Source organism: Pyxicephalus adspersus, chromosome Z (assembly GCF_032062135.1).
Source record: "Pyxicephalus adspersus chromosome Z, UCB_Pads_2.0, whole genome shotgun sequence".
In the NCBI taxonomy this organism is placed as follows: Eukaryota; Metazoa; Chordata; class Amphibia; order Anura; family Pyxicephalidae; genus Pyxicephalus; species Pyxicephalus adspersus.
In genome coordinates this window covers 56,005,811-56,018,659 of record NC_092871.1, presented here as the reverse complement: position 1 = coordinate 56,018,659, position 12,849 = coordinate 56,005,811, and the positions used below count along the sequence as shown (strand labels likewise).

Sequence of the window (12,849 nt, the reverse complement as noted above, 5' to 3'; positions counted from 1 at the left end):
TTGTTGAAGATCAGAAATTGAATAATATCATCAATTTCAATTATAGCTACAATAATTGATGGCTAATGCAGTACAAAGCACTACTACTGTATTGTAAGGTTGTGGTAAATTTTGAAATCTTCTTTAAATGCCTCTATTATACATATTATTATATTATATTATAATATACAATATTCCTTACTTTTGCCTCTTTATTTATGCTCCTCTCCTCTATTTTTTGTCTTTTTCCTTTATTTTCTCCCTTTTAAGTTTTTTTTTTCTTTTAATATTATTTATAATTTCCTAAATGTTGTACATCAGTAATGCGTGGTGTTTGAAATATTAGGATGCCAGACATAATAATTTTCTATATCTATTGTATAAAATTTGAAAAAAGAGGAAGCTCATTGTTTTATGTACATTTACATTATCTACCCAGACTAGAATCAGAATGTTAAGTAGCCAATAAAAGATTATTTACCTCTAAGGCATTCTTAAGATCTCCTTTGAGGACATAGACACATCCAATGTTGAACCAAATCTTTGATGTGGGGTCCTCAATGCTTAAGAAATTCTGCAAAGCTGAATCCAGGTTTCCATTGTCAGCTGCCAGGACTCCTTCGTACCAATATTTTATAAGATCTTTGTACGGCATCCTGAAGAGAAAACAAGTAAAATGTGAAGATCAACCTGCAGTAAGAACTGCTCTAATTGTATCAGGAAGTGTAAAACCTTGTGTCCCTCCCCTAATCTCATTCCAATCCACTCTGAGGATATAATGAAAGGGCACGTATTCAGCTCTGCAAATTCCTAGCTTGCATCACTGTGAAGCAACATTCACCTGAATGTTCCTTGAGTTGGAAAAATGCTTGGCACTGATTCTTCCTGATATGATAAAGCAGATGTGACTAATCCAGCAGCTGAAGAACAAAAGTCTTAGCATTGCCTTTCTGATCAAACACACACCACACACCATGATGTCCTGCTAGGTCCAGGACAAAATCTGGCCTGGCTGAAAAGTGACTACAAGATCTTGCATGTCTAGCTTAAATCCTTGACATGGCTAAAATCATTACTTGAAAAAAAAAAAGTTTTTTCAGTATTTTATAGAATAGGAAATCTCTGCCACCTGGGTATCTGCTGGGTAGATTCACCTCGCTACTGTAACAACAAATGGTAATATTAAACCTATGCCATATTCTTTTCTGATTAAAGGGACAGTAAAACAGAAAAAAATGGTGTGAGATCCTTCTTAATATTTTGACCAGACTACTTTAAATGAAAAAACGTAAAGGGAACAGAAATGCATATATCAATCCCGTTCTTTATCTATATATATCTTTATATATTCTTTCAGAAATCAAAAAAGGTTGGGGTACCATCTCCTGTACAACATTACATAATAAGGGGAAAACACCTTTACACTTTCTTGTATAGGGAAGAGAATGAAAAAGTAATTAATGGCTGATGAATGACTCCAGCTTTTGAAATGACCCCTGGGAATGCTCAGCTGGAATAAAGGCTGAAAGAAACCCAAAACTAGATGTGTGTTGGAGTGCACAAATGCTGCAAAACTGATTCCAAAAAATATGCCGCTCTTTTCTACCCATTGTTTAAACTGATTATCATTGTAACCGAGAAGAAAAGAAAGAAGAAATATAAAACTTTAGAATTGTCCTCAGAACAAAAAATGAGGGGGAATAGTAAAGGAAGAAAGCTAGTTCTGAAGTGAGGACATCTCCTCACTTTGGAAGATTTCCTCCAACTTCCTGTTGTGACTCTGTAACAGGTAGTAAAAAGTGATGTGGTCAGTAGTGAACAGGCAACACAAAAAATACCCTGGATGACTTTAACTCACCCATAAGCTAAAAAAAAATGTTTGTGTTAAATATTCACATAAACCTTAGTAGTTTCTGTCTGGTTATACTTTCAGTCATTTTCATTACTACTATTGGACTTGGAACAAACCCACAGATTGGAAGATCAAACTGAAGTCAACACTTCTAACCTGCGTAGTTGTTCCCGAAGCCTTTGGATTAGTATGATAGACAGCTAGCAGTTCATGAGAAATTAGAAATGCAGCTTCCATTTTCTTTTAGTGAAGGATTTAAAAGCTAGCACGTTTTGAAATTGGCTAAAGCTAAATTCACAGTTAATATACATCTGTGGGAGCTGTTTTATTTGCCAACTAATTTGTATTTCTGTCCATCCAGCTCTGAGACCTTAACACATTACATATCTTTCTGGAAGGGGAGAAGACCTGATTTTATTCTGCTGCAGTTCAGTAACACTTAAGCTACATACACACATGCAATATTTGTCGTTGGAAAGGATATTTCACAATCCTTTCCAACAAGACTACTGCACAACGCATGAACGAGTACTGTACATACAGCACCGTTCTGCTCTATGAAGAGAGGAGGGGGGGGGGGGGGGGAGCGACAGAGACGCACCCTGCTGCGCGCTTTCCCCCTTTCCTTGCATTACCATCGTTCATCATCCATCGTCCATGGATCTGCCAGGCCGGTCGTTCGGACGATGAACGATGGGCGCTATAAACATGCCAGATTCTCATCCGATATTGTCCCTGAGCCAATTATCAGGCGAGAACCATTGGATGTGTGTACCCAGCCTTACAGTTCTTGCCTATTCTTTAGCCCCTGTTTCTGGGCAGTAAAAGGAGATGCAGTTACTTGACCTGTATATCAGCCCTTTTAACATTTTTATCTGATTTTTTTTACAAGCACTTTTTTTAAACAGATTTGCCTTTTCTGATTAGTTTTACTCTGAGGAGGATTTATTGAGCATGTTAAGTTGGAATTTAGATGATGACCAAACATGCATACACAATCCAGCGGGCAAACAATCATATTAAAAATTGTCTTTGCTACGTTACAGTCCTGTTGTACAACTTCATTTTAGATCTACCAACCATATATTGCAAGGGATAGCCACTATCGGGAAAAAAAGGCAAAAGTAGCTGGTTACTTCAAGTTAAAGTGGAGCTAAAGTTCCATTGTCTGTATGAATGGGCAGGTCAGTATTGCAGGCGATGTCCCTTCTGCAATAATGTTTTTTGCTGGCCTGATTGCTCTGGGTTTCTGGCAAAAACCTTGCGCTGCACAGGAATTCCAAGCTTTTGCACTTCTACAATGGGGTTACATCATCCCAGCACGGCCAATCAAGATGGCTGATGATTGTGGTGCTGAAACACGGACAGGTGAGTCGGTCGGATTTAATTTAAAGGAGTTTGCGAATGGGATCTCCGCACTGAGCCCAGGCCTCATATGGATTATTAACCATAATTGACATAAAGAAAAAGACTGTGATGACACACACTAGAACAGCTCAGAGTTCTCAAGACGGTTCTGTGCACAGGAATTACATCATTCTGATCTGGTCAATAGGCCTGGTTGACTCCAAACCTGAAATAACACTGAATGGAAATGCAAAAACTGACAGACAGGAACACAAACATCATAGGGGTTCATTGACAAGGTCAGCTGATGCACACAAACACTGCACACATGAGATATGGCATTCAGGGCTAGTTAACCACCTGGACGTTTCACTGATGTCTGGATTTCTGTACCAAAAGTAGTACACTGTTTTTCATCAAATTTTTTTTTTAAATTGTAGACCTGTAACTTACAGAAATATGTCCGAACAAGGGTCTAGTAGATATCCTGAATATAATAAAGTTTGAAACACACAATCATGTAAAAAAAAATGAACTTTAGTAATAAAATTAAATAAAAAACACAAAAATCAGCTTAAACAAGAATGCATAAATAAATAAAAAATACTGCAAATGCAAAAATTCGGTATACTGTATAGTAATATATTTTTATAAAACACCTCCCTGGTGTGGTAAATTTTAAAACAGAGTCCAACCTCACATACCTAGACAAAACCACCTAAATATATTTTGTATTATTTTGTATTGGATTGGATACAGGACTTGGTATTGAATCCAATACAAAATATTTGAATTTCCCGCTATGACCCCGTCGATGGGCGTATGCACTGACATCATCAGGAATCGTCGAGAGACGTGTACACGAACGCCGGGTGTTCTAATTCTTTCTGTACTTCCATGCAACAAACGTTACATTTTTTGCAAGGAAATTTATTGTACATTGTAGGCCATAATTCTTAGGCATGACTCACTGAAATATGTCCAAAATTTAATATTAAACTTAAAAAAAAAAAAATAGTGTGTAATGTAACTGTACAGTAGTTTATATAATATCTACATAATACAAATATTTATATATTATATAAAGATTTCTTTGTATTGGACTCAAAACAGCTTTTTTGTATTGAGCTCAATACAAAGTGATTTAAATTTCCCGCCCCACCTCCCGCCTGCACCGACGCTTGCAGCGACGTCACTGGGAAACCCCGGAGATCGTCAGTGCACACGCTGGGTGAAGACAGAAGACGTCTCCGGAGGAGCTGAAGGGACAAGGTATTTTTTTTTCAGTTGTAATCCGATTGTCATACAATGTTGTATGACAATCAGATTGCTCTGTAACGCGTTTTTATTTTTAGCTACCTGGTTCGGGGTAACCGATAGTAGCAAGTTTTCTTACCCCAAACCAGGTTCGGGCTAACCACCCAGGTGGTTAATAAAGGTGGATGAAGACACCAAACCCACAAGACCGGATGACAATATTTTTCTGCTACAGAAGACCAATTCAGCTTATAATCGTCAACACAATTCTGTGCATGGGAGTTATGTCATCCTGACCAGGCTGGACCTCTGTATGCTTACTAAAAATGTTTCTGGTCACTCCTTGTCCTGACAGGAAGTGAGGAAAAATCTCCTCCACTTGACATAAAACCCGAACTCCATGGGGCTCAGGTACGAACAGTAAGCAACACGGAAAATAAATTTTGCAAATAGCAACTAATAAGTTTCCAATTGTCAGATATGAAAGCAAAATTAGGATTCTCGTTGCTGTGGGGACAGCACCCACATCGTACATTTGTCCCATAACAGGGGTACATAAGAGGAATTCTCAGGGTACTCTGATACTGCACCGAGTAACTTTAATTTCCGCTTCCTGTTACTAAGGAAATCCCCAGCCCGTCTGCTTTACCCTGACGGCGGTCCGTTACGGAAAAGTTTCCGGGCAGTGCACAGAGAAGAGGCAGGAAGGTTCCGGGTGAAGAGTACGTGCGAGCAGGGTGAAGCGGTAGGTGGCTCTGGGTTGTACGTTATCTATGGTGGGGGACTTTGGTATATTGGGGTACCGATAACTTGGGTGACGCTTGAATTAGAAGAAGTAATGGGAACATAGGTACATTTTGTTTGTGTCAGAGCAGGGCAGCAGGGTTTCACCCCATTACCTGCAGCCAGGTAAGCTCCGTAGCTGGGGACATACTGACACACATGCTTGGCCAGAATACTGTTCTGGGTTTATTTTGGGACTATGAATAGACTATGGTGAGCTGTCACATACCTGGCTACCTCAAATGGCAATAAATGCAGGCCAAAGTTATATATATATATATATATATATATGTATATATTTGTCCACCTACCAATCCACCATATTGATCTATTGATTGGAAGGCAGCAGAGTGGGGTTTAGCTTACAATCTGATGGAAGGTGATGGCTGGTTATACTTCTTTTTTTGTATTCCTCATCATGAAATACCCAGGCTTTTTGCAATTTTACTATAAAGTGTAACTTAAGTCAAGGTTGGTTTTACTTAATAGAAAGGGTCTTTATTTATCCTGTTCGCAGAACAGGAAGAGATATCCAACATTTTCCCAGTATAGAAGGTCAGCATCTTTGACACTAAACACCCGCAATGTGTTACTGTGTGTTCATCCATGTTAAGTCTACAAAGTACCCGATGCCCCCAGGGATTAATGTTCGCAGCCAGGGTATAGCAGAACTAAACTTTCAAATAAAAAAAAAATGCGATCAGTGAGGTCTTTTATTACTGGGGGGGGGGGGGGGGGGGGGGGGGACAGATGATACACTCACCTGATATTGGTCCATCATGGGTGTGCGATCTTCATGCAGTCCTCCTTCAGGTGTCAGATCTTGAGCGATTTTGATTGGCCCAGCTGCATTGACTTAAAGCAAAATTAAAGTTCTGCTTCCAAAACCTGGAATCCGGCAAGGCTTTATTGCATTTTCCTTACTTCTTGTGCCTGTTTTTCCCCTACAATATTAATTCGGGAACAGCTGACCACAGGACAGGAAGGCGCAGACCACAGTCAAATATGGATACAACTTCTGACCCTTACTCAACTTACTCAAAATGTGTTGCCACTAAAGAGATTTCTGATCACTTCTTGTCCTGATAGGAAGTGATGAAAAACTCCACTGTACACAAAACTATAAAAATCAGAGGTCATAAACTTTTCTAACTATATCCCAAACAAAGTTATGTGTGGAGTTTGTGCAGGCAATGTCCCTTCTGCAATATATATTCTTGCCTGCCTGATTACCATTTTTTTCTGTCAAAAATCACTGAGTGCTGAATGTGCATGCTCAGCCTAGGAAGCCAGGATATCTGGCACATTCTGGCCTGCCATGTTGCCATGACAGAATGAACTCCTGTGCACCTGCATGGGAGTTATGTCATCCCAACAAATAAAAAAATAAAAACAAAGGAAATCACCCAATCAGGACAACATGGTAATTCTAAACTGCACTGAATAATAGGGGCTGCTGTTTTGGGTTATTTATTGTTCTAGGCCCAAGACTCCAGACTTTTTAAAGCTATTTAAAAAGAAAAAAGTTCACTGGCCATTAGTGCTCTTTGCACTGCCAGAATGATAAAGCCAGGCATTTCTGCAAACCAAAGGGAGGCAAACTCTGGCCTAGCCAGTATTCCAGTCTGGCCTAACGCCCCCCTAGTTATTTATTGTTGGTTCTGGCCTAATTGAATTGTTGCGATACCGAGTTCCCGCACAGTAACCCCAATTACTATGCCTAAAGAGCAGAAGCAACGCGCAGATACCAGTCTCCGGAAGGTTGACCTCGAACGTCGTGTCTTCAACCCCAAATGGACTGAGGTGGCAACAAATCCCTGGGTTCAGTGTGCAACCACACAAACAGCACTTTCAAGCAGTTGAATCTCAAGGGGCATTTTGATGCCAAGCACGAGCACACGTACAGAGACTACACCGTTAATGAGCAGAAGACTGGGGCTGCTCGCTTGAAATTACTGCTGGAAAAAAACTTTCCTTGAACGCCTTGTTTCTTCTGGCTTAGTGTGCCTTCTTGACCTGCTGAAATAGCCTAGTAGTCCAAAAAGTTTGCCGACCCCTGCTGTAAACTATAGGGAGGTTTCATTTCTCCTACAGCTGAAAGAAACCGAGTGTCAGAATCGGATCACTTCTCTCTGTCCAGCATTGCTGTGTACTGGGAAACCTGGCCCCAGTGATCCATTTTATTACCAGTGCAGTAGAACTCCAGCCCAAAGATGTGAAATGCTTAATATTTTCTACCCATCACTTATTTGTCATTTATTCTCCTTCAATCCATTACATATTTAGATCATATGGTATAATAATATAGAAATATTGGAGGTACAACTTTTTTTTTTTTGTAACCACATGTGTATAACTGTCTGAAATATGTGTATTTAAATCATCAGAAAAATATAGGGCAACCATTGCTGGCCTTAGTCTGGCAATGCTGATTGCCTGGTTGTGTCTGATTTACATGTGTTAAGTCATTGATCTGGGACAAGCATGCTTTAAAGTGGACTCGGAAAGCCTTAAAGTAAATTAATCAGCATGGAATCCAAAAAACTAATATTCTCAGGGGTCAGAAATCAATGTCAGTCCCCATGCTTTCAAACAACGATGACCTGTTTGTGGTCACCTTCCCCCCTTTGCTAAGTGTGGTAGATGAAGAATAACTCCCCTTGTACAAAAATTGTCATCTGGCTAGGTATGGAAAGATTCAATGGGTGCAGCAAAGGGCTTACAGATGCTGCTACTCCGCAAGCTAAATTTCGGTAGATTTTCGGTGGATCCATGCACTTGTGTTCTTTGACAAAGATAAGGTTGGTCTTTGCTGTAGAGGAACCTGGCAGTGGATGGGTAGGCATGCAGACAAGGCTTTCATTGTATATGAGATCAGTGTGAGGGTAATAATATGTGAAGACTGGAGTTACAGGAAGGTGTTAATGAACAAGTTATAGGGAGAGTCATTGTTGGGATTACAAGATTGATTAGAGATGAGTTATGGAGAGAGTTAATGTTAGGGTTTCATGGTGAGTTATTCTTACGGTAAGAATGTTTGTAGAGGTTACAGGGAGGTGTTGGGGTTAAGTTACAGGCAGGGTTTAATGATAGGGCCATGGGGAATGTTAGTGTTTGGATTACCAGAAAGGTAAGTGTAAGGTGTTTGAAGGAATAATAGTGTAAGGTTTACAAGTAGGGATAGTGTTGTGGTTACAGGGATGGTAAATATGGAGGTACTATATAGATGTAATTGTTACAAGGATTAAAGTAAGGGTTATAAGAAGGGGTATTTGTAGTGTTAAAGGAAGAGTTAGTTGCAGTGTTACCAGAACAGTTAGTGGGAGGGTTAGTGTGAAAGTTAAAGAAAGGGGTAATTGTAGCTTTACAGGGAAGGTTAGTGTATGATTTATAGGATTGGTTACTTTCAAGGTTACAGGGAAATTTAGCGTGGGTGTTAGCGAATGGGGTAATTGTAGTGTTACACTAAGGGTTAATGTAAGGGTTTCAGGAAGAGGTATTATTATTTTAAGGTTTTCAGAAGATGTTAAAGCTACAGGAAGGATGTGTTGGTGCTGGTATATTATAGTTCAATATTTCTTTATTAGGAAGTTTTGTTTTTAAGATTACAGAACAAATCGCATACAAATACAGACAAACAAAAAAAAATACAGACAAACAGAAGAAAATATATAAGAAAAAGAAAAAACAGATAGAGAAAGTATAAATGTTTAAACATCTGTCCACTTTCACTGTCTATCAATTACAAGCAATAGTACAGGAAGGATGACAAAACCAGAGTTCCCATTTAACAAAAAACTTATCATAACTAGAGTTGAGAATGGCAACTGTCTTTTCACATGCGCAACAAAGATTCAAGTCCGCTATAACATCTCTATGGCTAGGGGTATGGGTAGTTCTCCACAATTTGGTAATATGCATTTTTGAGAGTAAGAGAATCTGAATAATAAGAGATCTGGCACGAGTAGGGAATCGTCTAGTGTCTAAATGCAGAATAACCATCTCAGGTGTGGGTAAAAATGGTATAGCTGTGATATCGAAGATCAATTGAAATATAAGATTCCAGTATGATCTAAGAGATTTGCAATACCAAAGAATATGTGACAACGATCCTATTTCTCCACAATTCCTCCAGCATTGTGCTGAATAGGAGTCAGAAAATTTAGATAATTTATAAGGAGTCAGATACCAAAGATTAAGTGTACGCTGAAAAAGATCCCAGTGGTTTTCACATCTAGAAGCTTTATAGGTGTCCGCAATAGCGGCAGCCCAATCATTTGGAGAGTAACCTATACCCAGACCCCTATTCCATCTGTGCATGTTGGTGGAGAGAGAAAACTCCAGGTTTCTATTAAGTAAATTATAGTACTTAGTTATACTATTTTTGTGTGATGTGAGCATTTGAAAAAGATGGTTCAACGACCTATGCAAATGCAATTCGGGCTGAAGAGTAATCTTATTAACTAAATGTCTGATTCTGATTCTGAAGTAAAACGTTCTGTATCAGCTAAATGATACTCTGCCTGCAAAATATCAAAAGATTTGAGGCCATGTGTAGAGAAAATATCTCTCAGCTCGTAAATACCACAACTCCTCCATCTTGACAAATTAAGCTGTGGGATAAATATTTCCAGAATTTTTAATTCAGGGTGAATAGTTAGATGTGATCCTAAGGAAGGAAATGACATACTAAAATCTCTCCAGCACTTCAGGGTAGCCTGAATTGTAGGGTAGATAGTAACAGGCACAGAATGCCCTAGCTTAATAGCTATTAATAGATGTTTCAAATTGGGCGAATTTGTTAAATATTGTTCCATCTCAACCCACAATTTCTGCGGGGACGGATTCCACCAGTCAAAAGTCTGGGAGAGAACTGCAGCTTTATGATAGTGATATAGATTTGGTATCCCCATTCCTCCAGATCTCCTATCCCTCGTAAGTATATGGAATGCACACCTAGGTCTTTTCCCTCTCCATATAAAATACATGATCTTTTTTTGCAGAGATCTAATATAGTGTTTAGGAAGAAGAATGGTAAGAGTGCGGAAAAAATATAAAATCTTAGGCAAAATGAACATCTTTACTGTTGCAACTCTACCTGCCATAGAGATTTCAGTTTTATTAAATTCCTTCAATTCCGTGGATATTGCTGTTGCTAAAGGAGGGAAATTAGCCTGAAATAGTTGTGAAGTATTAGGTGGAATTTGAATACCTAAAAATTTAAGTGCCTTATTTTCCCACATATAAGGGAAATGGGTTTTAATAGAAAATTTCAAATGTACTGGAACATGTATACCCATTATCTGAGATTTAGAGGCATTAACTTAATAAGAGATCTATAATAAGAGATCTTAGAGAAATCGTCAAGCAGTTGTTGAACAGCTTTTAAAGACACTTCAGGTTGGGTGAGCATTAAAATAATATCATCTGCAAAAAGATTGATCTTATGGGCTCTGTTACCTATCGTTATTCCAGATATTTGCGTACTAGAACGTATATATTCCACAAGTGGTTCAAGCAGCAGTATACATACCACTGGTGAAAGTGGGCAGCCCTGCCTAGTCCCATTTGTGATTGGGAATATAGAGGAGAGGGCTCCAGATGTGAAGATTCTCGCAGAAGGCCCTGAATATAAAGACATAACAGCTGATTTAATAAAGCCAGAGAATCCAAATTTATCTAAGACCTTAGATAGATAACCCCAATGAACCCTGTCGAACGCCTTCTCAGCGTCTAGTGATAGAAGCAGAGAAGGTCGTCCGAGGAGGTTAGCACATTTTAGAATATTAATTAGGCGTCTTGTACCATCCGGAGCCTGTCTATTTTTCACAAAGCCTACTTGATCTGGATGTATTAATGAAGGAATAATATCTTCCAATCTGTATGCCAATACTTTAGCGAAAATCTTCACATCTGTGTTCAAAACGGATATAGGCCGATAATTAGCAGTGCTCTGAGGGTCCCTACCTGGTTTAGGAATTGTAACTATTACTGCTTGCAGCATCTCTGCAGGAAAGGAACCTCGAGCTGCGGCTAAATCGAAGATCTCCCTCAGATGAGGTACCAATGTACGGGTAGATAACTTATAATATTCACTGGGAAATCCATCCGCTCCTGGAGACTTCTTATTAGGGAGTGCGTTAATGACTCTTAATATCTCTTGAGTTGTAAAAGGGGCGGATAAAGAGATATTTTGTTCAGGGGAAAGTTTTGGCAAACTTACATTACTCAAGAACTTATTTATATGGTCTATACTTGGTTGGGGAGTTAGGGGGTCTTCAGCCAAATTATATAGAGAAAAAAAATAAGTTTTGAATGCATTAGCAATGTCCGTAGGACTATAGCAGAGTTTTTGAGAGATTGGGTCTTTTAAAACACTAATTTTTGATCTGAGATGTGGGGGTTTGAGACAACCTGCTAGGTATGCTCCTGCTTTATTATGTAAAGCGTATTGTTTTTCTTTAAATAAATATTGAGATTTTTCAAATTTATAGATCAAAAGTGATCTTAATAGATGTCTATCATTAATGATTGTATCAGATAGCATCTGAGATGGAGATTTTTTATTAATAGCCTCATTAGATTTAATACGCTGAAGGAGATCTAAGATTTGTATTTGTCTTTGTTTTTTTTCATATGACCAAATTTTTATACAAACCCCTCTTATAAAAGCCTTATGAGCATTCCATAATGTAAAACGATCAGTCTCTTCCAAATCGTTTATATCAAAGAATAGGTTCTGTGCTTCTTCCACTTGTTTAGCCAGGTTTGGATGGGACAGTAGAAATGTGTTAAATTTCCACAAGTTGCTAGGTATAAACGGAGAGTCCACAAATTCAACACATATTGGTGCATGACCCGACCAAGAAATTGTTCCTATTGATGAGGATTTAATCTTCTGCAATGACCAAAAATCAGTAAGGAAAAAGTCAATCCTGGAATAGGAAAGGTGTGATACCGAAAAATAAGAATAGTCCCTCTCCGTACTGTGTTGACACCTCCAAACATCATAGACATAGAGGTAAGTTAAAGCTGAAGTTTAATCTCCTTTATTTTTTTTTTCTAGTTTTTTGCCTTCCTTGGTTTCTTCTCCCTCATTACCCTGCCAATAAAATGATTTACTAAAATCTTTCTGTTTTAACTATATAGATTATTTTGGATCCATCACTGGTTTTCTGTGCTTCTCCAGGTCAGTGATTTTCAACCACTGTGCCGCGGCACACTAGTGTGCCATGAGAGATCTTCAGTTGTACCGTGGGACGTTGTCCGAAAAATATTATTTATTTACTGCAAATAATTTGTCTTCATTTTTCTATACCAGGGATGTATAGTAATAGAAAGAACAAAAAAAACTCTTCCACTAGATGACAGCAGGTAGCTAATTAACCTGTGGTATTTTTCTACCGTGTTTACCCGATGATAAGGCATCACCATCAAATAAGCCACCCCCCGATTTTTGCTCAAACAATTAAAATAAAGCACCCCCCGCAAATAAGACATCCTTCAATACCTGATACTGTGTGCCTCAGTGTGACTCCTCGATGCTGGCTGCAGTGCAGAGTGAAACTGAAAGTAACTTCAAAGGACAAGCAAGCTGCTGATCCCTGCCCTAACAGAGTCTGTTACCCGGC

At 38.8% G+C, this 12,849-nt stretch overlaps 2 protein-coding genes across 8 annotated transcripts in view; one reads left to right on the top strand and one right to left on the bottom strand.

Moving 5' to 3' along the window:
• The window catches only part of NOXA1 (NADPH oxidase activator 1), a 46,130-nt gene extending 41,049 nt beyond the window's left edge, over nucleotides 1–5,081 (bottom strand). For 2 of the 5 annotated variants that reach the window (XM_072431335.1, XM_072431340.1), the window contains exons 1-2: nucleotides 4,969–5,081; nucleotides 461–635 (exon numbers count right to left, since the gene is read on the bottom strand). In XM_072431335.1, the coding sequence (XP_072287436.1) occupies nucleotides 461–635; nucleotides 4,969–4,979 (186 nt within the window). In that variant the 5' untranslated portion in view covers nucleotides 4,980–5,081. Of the gene's footprint in view, nucleotides 1–460; nucleotides 636–4,574 lie in introns of all 5 variants that reach the window. The other 3 variants (XM_072431338.1, XM_072431336.1, XM_072431337.1) reach the window with 3 other exon arrangements.
• The window catches only part of EXD3 (exonuclease 3'-5' domain containing 3), a 234,500-nt gene continuing 226,724 nt past the window's right edge, over nucleotides 5,074–12,849 (top strand). The window contains exon 1 of one of the 3 annotated variants that reach the window (XM_072431330.1): nucleotides 5,074–5,180. The gene's annotated coding sequence lies outside the window, so the exon portion shown is untranslated. The remainder of the gene's footprint in view (nucleotides 5,181–12,849) is intronic. The other 2 variants (XM_072431331.1, XM_072431332.1) reach the window with 2 other exon arrangements.